Source organism: Etheostoma cragini, chromosome 5 (genome assembly GCF_013103735.1).
Source record: "Etheostoma cragini isolate CJK2018 chromosome 5, CSU_Ecrag_1.0, whole genome shotgun sequence".
Classification (NCBI taxonomy): domain Eukaryota; kingdom Metazoa; phylum Chordata; class Actinopteri; order Perciformes; family Percidae; genus Etheostoma; species Etheostoma cragini.
In genome coordinates, this window is record NC_048411.1 from 21,822,827 (window position 1) to 21,839,322 (window position 16,496).

The window sequence follows — 16,496 nt, forward strand, 5'->3', positions numbered from 1 at the left end:
AACATGTCTTGCTGCCAAAAAAGATGAAAAGTCTGAGGTATCTAGCAAGCTATGGGCTGGGAGTTGGTGGACATGTAAAATGCAGCTTTGCTGTAGCTGCAGCTGTTATCATGACAGCTTAGCGAGAATAAATTGGTTCCGTACTATGCAAGCTGCAACTTAAAGTTTTGAATGCATCACCCTCGCACACCAGAATCTGGAATTGGATTTACTGCTTGTTAGAAACACACGAAACCAAGTCATTCAACTGGTGTTTACTTGGTGACTCATAGCTCTGCAGTTGCAAACGCTATTGTCATTGACTACCAGTTACACTACCAAATATGACACGAATGCTAGCCTGTTAGCTAGTTAAGCTAGTTAGCGTGCCTAGCCGCACAAGACGTTATCAACATTTCTCGTACTGGTACATCATCTCACCTTCCGCGATCACCCTCTTGATTCTCAGTTTCATGTCACCAAGCTCAACGACTTGTCCGACGAAGTCATTCTGGTCCCGGCTGGCCGCTCCGGATGTCCCAGGCCCGGCTAGGAAATCCAGTGCCGATTGGAAAAGAGACATTTTTATCCAGCGTCCTGCTTCAAACTCACATAGGCCGGCTCCAGGTAAGGGAATATGCTGTCTGAACCCCAGCAGACTCAGCGGGAAAAACTCTACGGCGGTGTACTCTCTTATAAAGGCTTGTATTCAGGTGATATTATCATTTTACTGAAAGCAAACATCCTCTTCCTGCTGCTAGGTTGACGAGGCCGCCACCATCGCCAGTGCTGACTTCCGTGAAGTGTGATGACGTCAGGACCCAATTAGGTCATGTGATGGAGAGAAAACCTATGGAACAATCACAGACTGTTAATAATGTAGTCTATGGGAACAATACAAGATTTTTTTTCTTCTACTTCAGTCGCCAGTTGTTTTTATTATGACTGTAGCTGTCAAAATTCTCTCTATGCGATCTGTTGTTGATTTTAATTAACAACACACTGTAGATGCTCACGAACGATACAAACGGATCTTTTCCGGTCAAGAAATGTAGGCATGTTGCAACGTGTTCGAATCCTTGCTGTGACATTAATGTATGGCTAAACTGGATAAAACTTTACGGATAAGTCATTTTTGTTTTTGCAATGAAGCCTACTTTGAAAAACCTAAATTTATCAGGCAGTCAGTAAACATTTTGTATGCATTATAGCATTTCTGGTAGTCTACATATTTTTCTTGGTTATAATAGTTGCAGAGGAGTCAAGAGGACGTATACACACAAAGTTTCAGTTCCACAAACTTTATAACATATGGCATTTTTCTAATTACAGAAAAGTGTTGTAATCTACTATATATAGCACTGCTGGGGACCCCCCAGGGGTCCGTATCATTATTTTACAAAAGGCTTAATTTCGTATTTCAACACATTATAGGCCATATACATTATTATTAGATTTTCCGTAATCCAACAATTTTTACATTAGTTGAAATGCCATAATCAGAATTAATTGGGTTCTTTTCACATAACTAAGACTATAGAGAAGTGTAAAAAAAAAAAGGGTAATGTCAACTTATTCCAAAGGACATAAATGAGGGGGTCCCATATTTTCTATCTTGTAAGGGGTCCTTTATTGCTGAAAAACGAAACCTTGCATCTCAGGTCTTATCTACAGTAGGGCTATCACATGAGTTTACAATTTTGTGAATTAGTACCCCATCTACTGGACACATCACTCTTACATGTGTTTAATTTAAGGCAAGGCAGCTTTATTTGTATAGCACATTTCAGCAACTGGGCAACTCAAAGTGCTTTACATAAAACATTAACCACACACAGACACATGGAGTCTTACGTAATGCAATGCAGACATGTGTAGTCATTGGGAAAGAGATCCATGATGAAACAAAATGACAGATGCAGCTGCTGCTTGTTACAAAATGTGAATTTAGGCTGTACCGCAGGAGATATGAGCTTATGTGGAGGCCGAGCCTGGATCGATAACTTGCTGTGGAATGATGCCAGGGTCCATTGATCTTCTTAATATCTATCAGAATCAGTCAAATCAGCCAAAAAAAGGTTTGTCTCAGTGAGACGACAGTCATAATTAGCCAGATTTAAGACGCATAAGCTCCAAGTCCAGGCCTTTGCAATCTTTTTTAAAGAAGGCACTCTAAAGGCACATCATTTTACAATCAACAAGAAAATGAAATGCATACAAGACAACAAGTCCACACCAATGTTAGTTTGTGGGGGATTTTGTCTTACACTAAATCAAAAGAATTATGGGACCTATGTCTTTGCATGCTTAAGGCACTGGTTTTGGCATGCAATGTATTTTTTAGAAAATTGTTTGATTCAAACAGCCATTGTCAAAAAAATAACTGCCTCTGCAGACTTTAATTTTAGAGATTTACAGAAAAATGATGCTGCGCTTATTTAACCCTTGTGTTGTCCTCCCGGCTAAAGAAATTTACACTTTTTTCAACATTTTTCCCCTAGGCTTCTTGCACTTTTTGTGTAAATAGATGAAAAAAATATGTTATTTCAATTTTTTTGTTGCTTTTTTTGACATTGAGTTGCTATTTTAACATTTTTTTTTTCTACCTTTTTTTGACATTGTGTCACTTTTACGTTGGATTTTTTTTTTTCACACTGCTAGTCCTACCTGATGCAACAAGTTGTACACTTATTCTTAGAATTCAGGGTCAATAAACCTAATTTTTGGGTTTAAAAAGAAGAAATATGCTTTACTTAAATAAAACACCCAAAATATAATGAAAGTAGTGTACAGATTCTTAATTTTACTAGAGAAGAGGGTGACATGGAACCATCCATGTTAATTTCTGGCAATTTGGTTAAAATGAAACCATATTGCTGGTATAAACATCTTTTGAAAATGGGTCAAATTGGACCCAAAGACATGGTTAAAGATGCATCATGAATGCACACACTCTACCAACACTGTTGGTAAGTCCCACACAATGTACACTGGTGGCTTTGCCAGTGTTTGTGACAAGCATGGCGCCATGAGCACTAGCTGCGTCCCCCAATTTTTTAACATTGAACCCCTTGAGAAATATTTATTGTCCTTCAATAATGCCACATTCAAGTCAGTTGTCTGTTTGATAGCAACAACATAATGAATGTTGATTACACCAACATCCCTTGGTTTTGGGTAATGCTTTTATCAAGGTCTTGCCACAGCTCTTTTGATAAAGGCACAGTTACAACATGTGTGGTTAAGAGGGTGCTATGAGAGTCTAAGTTCACAGAATGCATTTTGCAATCTGGACTCTGGGTCCTAGGAACCAGATGCTGACACCAGAGAGAGACTAAAGTACATATTTTGCCATTCATACTTTGAATTACTGTGTGCTAATAACTTGAATGGCAAAATAAGTACTTTAGTCTCTCTCTGGTGTCAGCATCTGCTTCCTAGGACCCAGAGTCCAGATTGCAAAAATACATACTGTGAACTTAGACTGTTATACATTTGCCATACGCATCAAATAGGACATGGTTTAACTATAAACGAAAATGTCCATCATGAAAAAAGTTTGGGTGGCACCACTTGACATTGAGGAGGGCCGTTCTCCTGTCTGAGTGATTGGGCACACCCCTAAAACGCTTTAAGGTTATTGCTCTCTGATTGGCTAATATGGTTCCTTTGAAGCGCCAAAAGACAGTTTATCATTGGTCGAATCAGACGCCAGTACAACGGTGATTGCACACCTCCTGCATAGACTGATCCGTCGGCTGATGTGGAACCAGTTTGCAAAGGACCAATCAAAATCCTTCATTTTGACAGGCAAGTTTCCCGCATGCACGAGAGACTTGTTCATACAATTCCATTGCGCGTTCACGTGTGGGAGATGTTCAAGACTTCTACGCAATGCAACTACAGTGCGTGGGTTAAATAATTCTATACTCCACAACATGTTTTTTTGTTAAAAAAGTAAATGCACCTATATTTGCAAGAGGATAATCTCATATAAGGTTACAGTATATTCCGGCTATGTGTGGGTATTTCTGGTATTTTCCCGGACTGAACTATTATCCCAATCTGGACATATACTTACCTATAGACTAGATTAAATCGCTTTTAAAATCCCAGTAGGGGAAGCTAGTTACTATGTGACAAAATACAACAATAACCCAAAACTAGCACATACTCCACGATGACTGATGATAGTTCAGGAGCCTGTCTAGCCACTACATACATTTTTTTCTAAAATTAAATATAATTAATACAAGTAATATAAAAGGCTGACCATAAGTGAGTGCACCTGGAAAATGAAACCTACCCCCCAAAAAACAGGCAATACACATGAAATGTAACCTTAAAAATTTGCAATTGTAAACATACACAGGCCATATGCAAATTAAGGATATATAGCCTAGTATGTATTGATGAGTTAGCATTAGAAATAAATACTTCAAATATGTAGGCAAAATACAAAACAAATAATGTTTTGGTTGAATACATAGTTTTTTATATGGGATGTCTGTATTTTACTTTCATTCGATTAACACAAAAGTATTAATCAAATTAAAATTCGTGTTCATGTATTTCCATGTGCTGGGAATCTTATAGTTTCAATGAAACAGTTGATGCGCCTATGTGAAAAATTATACATTTTCTAAATTATAGTTTGGTAAGGTGCACGCTTTTCCACATCATTGGTTGAGCTCATTTGACAACTGAAATACTCATTTAATTTTAAGGTTAGGGGTTACATTATGAGAAGTGTGGCAGTAGCTAGGTCCGTAGGAAGTTGGGTTGGGAACCGGAGGGTCGCTGGTTCAAGTCCCGGTACTGTGTGTGGATCGGTAGCTGGAGAGATGCCACTTCACCGCCTGGGCACTGCCAGGTGCCCTTGAGCAATGCACTGTACTCCCCAACCATTCAGGGCAGCCCACTCATTCTGACATCTCTCCATTTGTGCATGTGTGTGTATTTTAGGCCAGCGTGTAGTGATTATTGACAAACAGAGTGTAAATTGTAATTTCCCGCTGGGGGTCATAAACAATATAAATTAAATTACAGACAGACGATTTACACATTCCTAAAACCAATAATATGTTTTAAAACTTCTCGAGGCACCTTTAAATTTGATCTAACTCAGTTAGGGAGCTACTCAGAATCAGCTTAATTGGCCAAGTAAACATCATTGACAGTAAATATTAATGTTATATTAACCGTCTATTGTAGCCTACACATTCAAGGGAACTTAGTCCGTTTTTTTTGTATAGTTTATTGAACAATGTGCGTTCTTGAACATAGCTCGCTCTTCTACGTCATGACGCCGAGGCGTGGTCTGTCAGTGTTCCTTGGCAGCCCCACGCTTGCCTTTGACAGAGCCTTGCTAACTGCCGCGCGCTGTAATTCCCAAGCCATTGAAACTAAGTCGCTAGCCGGTGACTTAATTTAACAAGATCCCTCTCCTCAGGGACAGTTTGCTTCAGAAAGGTGCTCGCTCTAACCGGTGTTTGGCAGCCGACAAATGGACGCGACAAACATGTCTAAAGACACGGAAGGGAAGAGCGAAAAAATTATGGATATGGAGAGCAAGGTGTTGTGGTACCCGGACTCCAAGAGGAACACACATATGGACAAGTTTAGGATACAGGTCAACACCGACTACGGTCTTTATCTGGGTGAGTAGAGAAGAGGAAGGAAGACAGTCAGGACCCAGACAGAGAGACAAATAGACAAAGCTGTGTTGCAATGAATACATGTAGGGTTGTATTGCGCCTGAGAAGCTATACATCTGAGCTGAATACAGAAACAGCGTATCTCCGCAGCTATCTTTACGTCTGTATGTGTACTTACTTTACACAAGAAGCTAAACTCTCAATTACCCCACTGTCTGCTGCTTACAGTGTAATGTTTCAAGCTAGCTTTGGTGTGCAACCGTAAGGGGGTATGCCGAAGAGACAGTGAATCCGCATATTTTTGCAGGTATCAATAGCTGAAGAGATGTGTTAAATGCGTCTGTATTAGTCTAGACTAATACGATTAATATTAATGATGCTGTATTAGCTGTTTACAACACCGCAGTTCTACTTCATGTTGGTTCTCATGGATTACTTCCAGCTCCGCAGTGAAGACGCACTGCCTGCAGGCAATAAAAGAGAATGTTTTAAGCCAACCGTTTAGGAGGAATGCTTAAAAACCTGGTGCGTCGGTTATTGGAAAAAGAGAGGGAGAGGGAGAGGGAGAGAGGGAGAGGGAGAGAGGGAGAGGGAGAGAGACTGAGTTTACGTAATTGAGGAGAGATGGGAGCGGGTGAGAGTGACGACATCATCTGGTGTGTGAATTGTGTCAAATTAATAAATGGAGTTGAACACCAGTGTTCATTTTCAAATCTATGTTTGTTTTAAATTCTGTGGGTCTTTACTAAACTAAAATATGATATTCACACCTGTAAGTTAATATGTTTTGTAATACATCTGTGGAAATCCCTGATTCTCTATACTCTAGCCAACTACAATGACCTGTACCAGTGGTCGGTGGACAGCTACCCAGATTTCTGGGCAGAAGTGTGGCGCTTCTGTGGAGTAGTCAGCTCCAAACCATATGAGGAGGTGAGTGGTTCTGTGTATCCAGAAGGAGAATGGTTTCAATGTTAACATTTAACAGACACTTTACCGGGGAATCTGACCTTTAAAATATGAACAAAATCCTGTGAAACAATCTAATAGGTATGATAGAATATTGCAAGACACTAAGTTTTGTAGGTTCCGAAATGGCTGGCAGAGTAAAAAAAACTCAGCATAAAAATTCAATGAATGACCAGCATTTCACTTGTGGGAGTTTTTTTCATGGTGCTGATTTTATGCTTTGACAGTCTGCTTTATTTTTATGGCCCACATTAACCTTCTTCACTGTCATACCTCATACATACCCCTTGTTTGTAAAACTGTGAAATGGTTCCGAGTGTTGTGAACAGACATGTGGCCGTAACATGCAATTATTGGGCAACATTCATGAAACGCACAATTTAAATATATATATATATATATATATATATATATATATATATATATATATATATATATATATATATATATATATATATATATATATATATACATTTCTTTATCCACTTATCCACTTTATTAGGTTTGCCGCCCCAGCAGACAGTGGATTGAAGACGTGGAGACAATAAACCAAACGATCAATCATTTTGTAACAGGGATGCACAGAGGACTAGGCTATTAAATCCACAATTCTGTGCCAGCAAGAGTGCCAAACCTTTGAACTGCACGGTCTTGGTCAACAACAATGCTGTGTTTCTCCTGTATGTGTGTGTGTGTGTGTGTTCTGGGTGTTTACCAGGTGGTGGATGTATCCAAACGGATCTCGGATGTTCCACAGTGGTTCAAAGGAGCTCGGCTAAACTACGCTGAGAACTTACTCAAACATGCAGACCAGGACAAAGTAGCTCTTTATGCTGCAAGTAAGTATATTAGGTGTTTTGTTAGCTGATTAATAACACAGTGCTGCACCTTGAATGTTGGCTTTATTAATCTCCAGTAGGAATCAAATCCATATTCTTGGTAGTGTTAAATTCATGCATTGCGTTGAGCAAAAAATTAAATAACACAGCGCTCAATTTAGTTTAATTCTCCTTCCTTAAACATACCTCACAACTAAACACACATTCAAATTCTTAGTCAAATTACACTCAAATGATTCAGTCGACTAATCAGTTTATTTTTATGACAGATCTGTAAAACTGAGTTTCTCCACAAAGAAAAATGCAAAGAGCACCACTTTATATTTTGTGTTTAAAAGAAATGTGCTCATGCGTTTCTTGGAAAAGAGTCGACTAAATACATTTTAGGCAACTAAGACCAAAATGGTTGATTAGTTAAGCAATCAACTAAGAGTGTTGATAGAATACCTGTGCAGTGCAAGTTCAGTTTACACAGTATTTTTTGTTTGCCTTTTTTGTTTGCCTTACCTACTGTTTCTTCAGTCAGCTGTTTTTACACTTCTTCCAATGGAAACTTTTAACATATTGTGGGTCTCTCCCTCCCAGTTTACCAGTACCTGTGTTAGGGGTTGGGGGGTTTTCTCTCCTGAGTGGCACCAAATTGTCTTTCCTATTTGTAAATTAACTAAATAGAGAGATTCAAGAAGACACGAAAGAGCAGAGTGGAGGTTGCATTTGAGCACAGAATCAATGCAGCGGTGAACGCAAGGTTGCATACGTCATTTTGCTAATAGATGAACTGCTGCTCCCTCGTCTATCTCTCAGGGCTGTCACATACTAATGGATTGGCACTTCTTTATTGCCTAGCTGTGTATATGAGGGAGAGTTGACTTACACACGCACACACGCACACACACACACACACACACACACACACACACACACATAACCCTTACCATCACCCTAACCATAACCTAATTGTAACACTAATCCTAAAACCAAGTTTAAACCCTAAAAGCCCTTTAAAGTTGTGGGGTCCAACATTTTGGCCACACAAAGCTGTCGGACCTCACAAGTATACTGGACTCCTGGTTTTTGGACCCCACAAATGTAGTTAAACAACACCAGACACACACACACACACACACATACGCATGCGCATGCACGTGCACATGCACACCAACTTCTGCAGGAGCTGTAATGTAATTATTAGACAGTCCAGTAGTCACAATGCCGTGGAGCCTCTGTGAATGTCAGTGAACTATTGCTTAGAGAGACAATGAGGTCTGTTCCTGTCTGTGGCTCTGTCCTGGCCCACTATCATTCTCTATTTATGTCTCCATGTTTTTCTTTTTCTTATCTGATCTTTAGATTTGAATTTCAGGGGTTTTATTGGCATTTATATCAAGTGTAAGTAGTACAATCAGCCTACGTGTCCTTAGCTTTTACAGTATTTTGAAATGTAAATATGTATCTCTGTTTCTGTGTCTCTGTTTGCAGCTGAGGCAAACGAGGAGATTGTGAAGGTGACGTTTGGGGAGCTGAGGCGCGATGTGTCGTTGTTTGCTGCAGCCATGAGAAAGATGGGCATCCAGACTGGAGACAGGGTTGTAGGTGAGTCTCTGATGTATTGCTCTCTGTCCAATAATCATGTAAAGGGAGAACGGTGAAAGTTATTTTTTTATCAAGTAGCAAAAAAGTATAGCAACGTCCTACTATATGACTATTGCTCATGCACACATCGCAATATTGATGCTAAAACACAATATCAATCAGCCCTAAACCAACTTAGTTGCTAGATAGATAAATTGCTCTCCTCCTGACTTGTTTCCTTTTTTCCCATGTCTTCTAATTTTCTTCATCCTCTCCTTTCTTCCCCCTTATTTCACATTTAAAACTTGTAACAGCATGAGTTGAACATGGGCTCCATACCTATAGCTCTGTCTGTGTGTTGAGCTCGCTGGTAAGGAAGGCCGGCTGTCCGCTGCAGCTCTTTCTGAAAGTCATTATTTATTTTTTCAAAGTCCATATTTGTACAAGGAGGAATGGCTGAGGATGCATGTTTCACTGCAATGCCCCGCTGTACAGTACGCTCATCCAGATCTGCAAATGTATACAACCGCCAACCTAGTATCACCATAGATACTTCAATGCATTTTATTGTGGGTGAGGACATTACAGTTCCTCACCCCAATTTGTGAACAGAACATATTTTGAAAACAACAAGTGTCAAATGCTAGAAGATGATCTGCTCCACCTCTGCAACATACAGAGTTAGCACTGCGCAGCTAGCTGGGGTTTAGTTACTTAAGGGTTGTCAATCAAAAGCCAGAAGACTTTTGAAGTTGAGCTATTTGTTGACCAGACTCCTTGAAGAAAGGGAAAAAAATAGGTTTGGTGGCCTTAAGAGGTTTTCTGATTTTGAAAATACAAACCCACACATACAATTGTTAATCACACAAGTGTAGTTTTATTAGTTTGTTTCATTCAGCTATTTTAAAGGGTGTCAGAAGCCTCCACATTTTGCAGTTTGGTAATTATGTTATGAAATTCGTTGTGAGCGTGTATCTAGTCTGATTACTATTCACAGTAGTTAGGTTTACATCTCTCTCATAAATTTATAATACATATATTCCACGGGTTGTATTTCTGTGACAGTAATCTTAAATATTATTCATTTACAAGAACCAAAATAAGTCTAATGTAATAAAAAGTCTCCCACGCAGCTAGTAACAGATCATGTTAGTGACACCAGTCAGTCAAGTCGGTTATTGGGGGGGAAGTGTATGTGAATGTGAATGTGAAGTCTTATCCATCATGTTCAAAAAGATGGCTGCTGTTCATGAGCTCAAATTTGAGCAAGTGTGTGTGTGTTCAGGAGGAACGAGGAAAGATGGATATTGTGGTAGAGAAATCCATTAGCTAAATGACTTAAGCGCTGTGGGAATCTCATTAGAACGACTAAAAGGAATGACCAGAAAGGGAGACGTAGCTAAAGAGAGAGAGAGAGAGAAAGAGAGATACCAGCTACTTCACGCCTCCTTTCTTCTCTCTTCCTATTACTTTCCTCACATATCTAAACACAAATCTGCGTGTGTGGGTTTTAAATGTGTGCTTGACCTCACTTGTATGTTAAAGCCGGGAGATGTCCTTGTCCCTACCCAGGTTGTAACTTAAATGTCTTGTCAGTGTCTGTAATCCAGAAGATATATAGGCACTTAGCTGATGAAGCCAACTAAGCTTTATGGCAAGAAGAGCCCACCCAGCACATGCACGCACGCACGCACGCACGCACACACGCATGCACACACGCACTGTTATGAAGCTTGCTAGCCTTTACGGCCACTTTTCATCTATTGTGGAATTCATATTTATTTATTTATTTTTTGTGTTGTCAAAAACACACTGTGCAACCACAGTCTTTTACTGTTCAGTAATAACAATGTCAAGTCTGCAATATCAAACAAAGCAGGATTATCACGTAAAATAGTACGTAACAAACAAAATAAAAATGTTTTTAATTATAGAAATTACAGCAGTTGAATTTCAACATAAAGTGCAGCTTGTACATTTATTAAACAAAATGAGCTGAAGCTGAAGACCAGCAAGGCCCATTTTTCTGGGAAGCTCAGTCCGTGGGGAGTTGGGTTGGGAACCAGAGGTGTCGCTTGTTCAAGTCCCGATACGGAGTAAAAGTACAGAGTGTGGATTGGTAGCTGGATAGCTGGATTGGATGTCACTTCACCTCCTGAACGAGGCGCCGTACCCACCCAACCGTTCAGGGTGCTGGTCCTGCTGGCAGTCCACTCACTCTGTCATCTCTCCATTTGTACATGATTAGGTCCTGAGCATGTGTGAGTATTTCAGGCCTGTGTGTAGTGATTACTAACAAACAGAGAGTAAATTGTAATTTCCCCGCTGGGGATTAATAAACAATATTAATTAAATAAAATTACATGGACTATGTAAGATGTGACCTTTTTCATATGGATGTGAGTTATTCCAAATGTGGCAATGTTAGCAAGAAAACAATGCCATTCAGTTCATTATTTTTTTGTTCAGTACTAATTAAAAAGTAGTAAGTAAAAGTTGCTGTACAAGCTCTGCTCCAGGTCATAATGTACTTCCCTGGCATTTTAAAGACCACACCTCAACCGACTCCACCCAGAGATTTAGCAACCATCCAATCACATTATACTGGAACATCTAAGTGCGGATCTCAGACTAGGATCAAGACTGAAATACTAGTCAGTCATCTCTGGTTAAATCTACTCTCCTCAATGTTCTTTGCATTACATTCTTACAGTATTGCCAAACCAGCTACAGGGATTTTCCTGTAAAGGAATTTTTTTGAAGGCCCCCCAAAGAGGTTTTAGCCAGCCCCAAAAGAAAATCCCCTGCACCAAAATGACAACAATTGAGAATAAAAATAGCAATTCAAATCCGCTCTAAAATGGATTAAAACCTATTTACCAAACACCCGTTGAACAAGCAGAACATGAACTTAAATACGAGCGCTAGTCTCAGTTTTATCTCGAGAGTCGGGCTCTTTCATTTAAATACTGAGATTATTTTTTTAAGCAGTTTGGTTATTGGGGTTTTATTTACTCAAGCATATTATAATGTTTTTGTTTACCAAGTCAGAAATAACAGCTACAGGCATAGACTTCTGTCAAATAAGGTAACGCAGATTCTTTGCCTTTACTGTATGTGGAAATCCCCAAGCGAAGTGAAGAAGAAAATTGCTAGAAAGTAAATTTGATAAGATACATTTGCTTTGCAAATGTTTCATGGGGAAGAAAAGGAACTGACGGATAAACACCATGTGTTTTGGTGAGTAACGCGATAACAAGAACTCCACAGGGCATCTTTAAAAAAGCCTTTGTGTAAGAACTTTATTCATTTCAAAACCATTTATTCTGCTTGGTATAATCAAAGTTTACCACAGTTTACCTCAGAGTAGCCTAACGGGGTTAGGAGCCTTCCTTCAGGACATGTTCACAGAATATGTCCATGAAGGATGCAGTTCACATAAGTTTCTTGTTAGTGATTTCAAACCACTGGTCCCTAGGTCACATTTTCTTGTAACCATTGTCCAGTTACTGCTCAACTCACATGATTAAAGATAAAATTCTAATGGGAAGAATCCAACAAATTCCGGGTTTTTCTGCATCTCCTGCTACTTTTTGTGTCCTTGAAAGGAATCTACGTTTCATAAACTGGTTGGATAAAAAAGTCTAAACATCTTTAGAACAATAGCACTGTGATAATGCATTTGATTTATATTAAATTGAACAACAGCAAAGAGGCAAAGAAGTGGTGTAACTGCAAAGTAGCCATTAACATCCTGAAAGGCACGTTGACTTTCATTCAGTTTTTATCAACAAACCCCAAACGCCTTATAGAAGTATGTATGATTAATGAGATAGGAGCAGGAATGTGTTCCTTTGACGTGTAAGCAGTGTTGTTCCAGCATAGCAAGATAGTGATTCATAACAGCAGCCACAGAAGCAGTCAGGCAAGGTGTAGCAGTGAAATTATGATCTGTGACGCTATTTATCCTGGTCCAGTGTGAGAGGATGATGATTTATGTGAGTGTCTGTAGAGCCGGAGTAGCAGGATGGTGATCTGTCGGCCCGAAATGTCATCCAGCCACGATCAGCTTCCTGGTTACGGCAGGAGTCAGCATAGCAACCAATAAAATCCTGATTAGTCATGATTCATAGGAAGTGACAGTATGGTTGCCTTTAGCCTTAGACCAGAGTGCTTTGCTGAATTTATTGGCTGTTTTATTGTTTTATCATGCTAGATTAGATGCATTTTAGCAACAAAATAATTGACTTCACGTCAATTAGTTTTTCCATAACAAACTATTTTATTCTTTCCTTTAAAATAAAAACCTTTATTAATTACATTTGAATGAAATACATTCAGTTTAGTTTAGGGATTGACCGATAGAGATTTTTCAATGCCGATACCCCACTATTAGGAGTTTTTGAAACTGATAACCGATGTATGGAACCGATAAACATTTACAATGAAAATAAAAAGTCAAAATTAAGATTTCAGAATGTTACAAACTACAGCACAAATCTTTGTTTAAATGCTTTAAACAATTATTTAAAAGATTAGAAACTTTTCAACACAATACACAGTGAAAGATAGTGTTGTGGGCGGGACATTAAGTCAGACTTAGTGTAACTGAAGCAGAGGGACAGACACAGAGCTAGTAGTGCACTTTTTATTACATTAACTTGATCAGTTATTAGACAAATAACACGCTGATACAGATAATCTGCAAACTGCCAAAGAGCGGCCCAATAATAGTCCAGGCCTGATAATCGGTTAATCCCTTGTTTTGGTTATTAGTTTTAGTTAGGTCTTTCCATGGCTGAAGGACTGCATTTACATATTAATAATTAATATCCAGTGATTACGAGAGGTGTTAAAGTATTACAGGGACATGGAAATTGTCTATACTGATACTGTGGTAGGTGAACTTGGCAATGTATGCACTCCTATTTGGTGTTCTTTTTTTCTATGGTACAGTTCTCAACATCTCTCTCTCTCTCTCTCTCTCTCTGTCTTTCTGATTGTCTGACTCCGTCCAGTGAAAAGACTTGTGTTGTCCTTGGGCACCATTTCCTTTATCGATCAAGGAGTATATCACAGCAAGACAGCCGTAATGATCTCGGCCCTGCTTGTTAAGAATGAAATATTCTCACTGCCCTGGTTGATATTCGTCACCTCTCTCCAACTCTTCAACTCCCCTCTCTCTATTAACATTCTCATTTTTCTCTCTCTTCCTTTTATCCAGATTATTTCTGCTCAATATCTTTGCCGCTCTCCCTTTTCCCTCCTCTCTCTTTGTCTTCTTCCTCTATTCTCTCAGTGAGGTGCCCCACTATGTGGTTTCATGCAATTATAAGACAACATAACACATCCAATTGCTCTAATTTTATGACTGCTATATATCACATTACCTAGATGAATCTAACAAACAATTTCCTGACTTTCCTTCTACCATAATATATTATACTGTACTTTAACTTCTATACATACTAACTAAACTGCATTGCTTTATTTTGTCTCAAATGTCTAGGTTCTTGTCACATATAATACCATCAGAATCATATCACCTGATTTTTTAAACCCCCTGTAACATCTAGGGCTGGGTACTGAATTAAATACTTTTTAGGCACCGACCGAATTGCCTCTGAAGTATCAAGTATCGAAAAATGCCTCATCATTCAATACCCAATTTCAATACCTAAGGAGTAAATCTTATCAGCATCACGGAGCCAAGTCACATGCAGCGTGTTTGTAACAAGCTAATCTAGTGCTTGTGATTGACTGTCTAACATTACACGTCGCAGAGACTTTCAGGAAAAACTCTGTTACACAGAGACATGGCTCACGTAGCGAGAGCTGAAGCATACTGCAAATAAAAAAGATTTTGCGCCGTAATGTTGTAATTTCTTTTTGTTTAATAAAATCGGTCACGAAAAAGGTTTTCAAACGATACCCAGCCCTACTAACAACTATAGCTGTTTTTAGTGAAATAATTCATTTGGATTTCTACCTCCCCTCTCCCCCTTTAGGTTACCTTCCCAATGGTATCCATGCAGTGGAGGCCATGTTGGCAGCAGCTAGCATTGGAGCCATTTGGAGCTCCACCTCTGTTGACTTTGGAGTCAATGTAAGGGCTGTATTATACTGTTTGTGGCTTGTGTTTCTTTGTTTAAAATATATTTAAATAAATATTTGAGTATTTTTTTCATACCATCAACACTTACTTTTTTTTACTGTATTTAGTCATTGAAACTTGAAGTTATAATAGAAACAGTTTCCAACAAAGGGGCGCTTTGAGAGCCTTAATATCAGGTTTATTTTCCACACAACAAATGAACTAAACCAAACATATTGAATCTTTAGACACTTTCTTTTTTGTGAACTTTGTTCTGAGTACTAGTGCTATAGTGGCAATCTTTATCTCTTAATCCCGGCAGAGCTCATGCCTCCGTCTACAGTACTGAGCTGTACTGGGTTAATGGTCTTTTATCAATTCTTTTAGGGGACTCATGGTTGTAGCAAAACAGACTCACATATGCAAACAAACATAAACATGAAGAGGAAAAGGAGTAGCAGGTCCGTCTGGCAGCCTAGCCTGTGTGAGTGAGCGTGTAATCAACGTCATCCGACAGTAGCTCTCTCCTTCATTGGTCTATTTGTCATTGTGGTCTTCTCTTTTTGTTTCTGGTGTGCTACTGCCCCGTCTGGCAGACCAGAGAACTACACTTACATTTTTTGTTTTCATTCTTTAGAATGAAGTTATTTGACTTTTTTGTCCTGTTTAGGCTTTAAATAGGAATAATATTGATAGTAATGTAGAAGCACAAGACAAAGGTATATTATGCAGACTCTTCATTAAATTCCTCATGCATTTGGTCTTGTGCTCATCTCATCCATCTAAATGACATTGTTAGCTGCCATAGCTTCCTTCATGCTCTGCTAACACTAATATGCTCCTGTTTTGTAGTGGTGTTATCTGTCCTTAAAGACAAATTATGTTGACGAGTTAAAGTTTTTCAATTCAGGGCATACATTTACTGTTATTACTGCAGTAGAGAATGGCTTTTATTTTGATGTGCCTTTCCTGTCTACTTACCCCAGTGTTTTTTGTTTTAACCCTCCTTTCTCCTCCTTTTTTTTTTTGGTCTCAGGGTGTCCTTGACAGGTTTTCTCAAATCCAGCCCAAGCTGATCTTCTCTGTTGCCGCTGTGGTTTACAATGGCAAAACACATGACCACATGGAGAAGCTGACCAGTGTTGTCAAAGGTTGGCAACCACATAATGTGTCTGACCATACATTAGTAATTTGTTTTGGTTAAAATAACTAATGTGTGTGGGAAAACCTGCTGAAGTGACAGAGTATGTACAGACACACTCATACTGTGCAACATGTTATTTTTGTATATATCTAGATGACTTGTTCTTTTATAGAAATTAAAACTTAGAAGGACATTCTGCTAACCTGTAGAAAGGGTAAAGGCCAGTAGAGTAAAAAGTAGCT

General features: G+C 39.0%; 2 protein-coding genes across 3 annotated transcripts in view; one reads left to right on the forward strand and one right to left on the reverse strand.

Moving 5' to 3' along the window:
* Positions 1-791, reverse strand: part of gak (cyclin G associated kinase) — a 29,188-nt gene extending 28,397 nt beyond the window's left edge. For both annotated transcript variants that reach the window (XM_034870978.1, XM_034870977.1), the window contains exon 1: positions 421-791. In XM_034870978.1, coding sequence (XP_034726869.1) covers positions 421-562 — 142 coding nt within the window. In that variant the 5' untranslated portion in view covers positions 563-791. The remainder of the gene's footprint in view (positions 1-420) is intronic.
* A 4,516-nt stretch (positions 792-5,307) lies between these two features.
* aacs (acetoacetyl-CoA synthetase) overlaps positions 5,308-16,496 on the forward strand; it is a 41,309-nt gene continuing 30,120 nt past the window's right edge. Inside the window, exons 1-6 of the mRNA XM_034871875.1 lie at positions 5,308-5,639; positions 6,466-6,569; positions 7,324-7,444; positions 8,924-9,037; positions 15,025-15,122; positions 16,147-16,261. Of these exons, the coding sequence (XP_034727766.1) occupies positions 5,486-5,639; positions 6,466-6,569; positions 7,324-7,444; positions 8,924-9,037; positions 15,025-15,122; positions 16,147-16,261 (706 nt within the window). The 5' untranslated portion in view covers positions 5,308-5,485. The remainder of the gene's footprint in view (positions 5,640-6,465; positions 6,570-7,323; positions 7,445-8,923; positions 9,038-15,024; positions 15,123-16,146; positions 16,262-16,496) is intronic.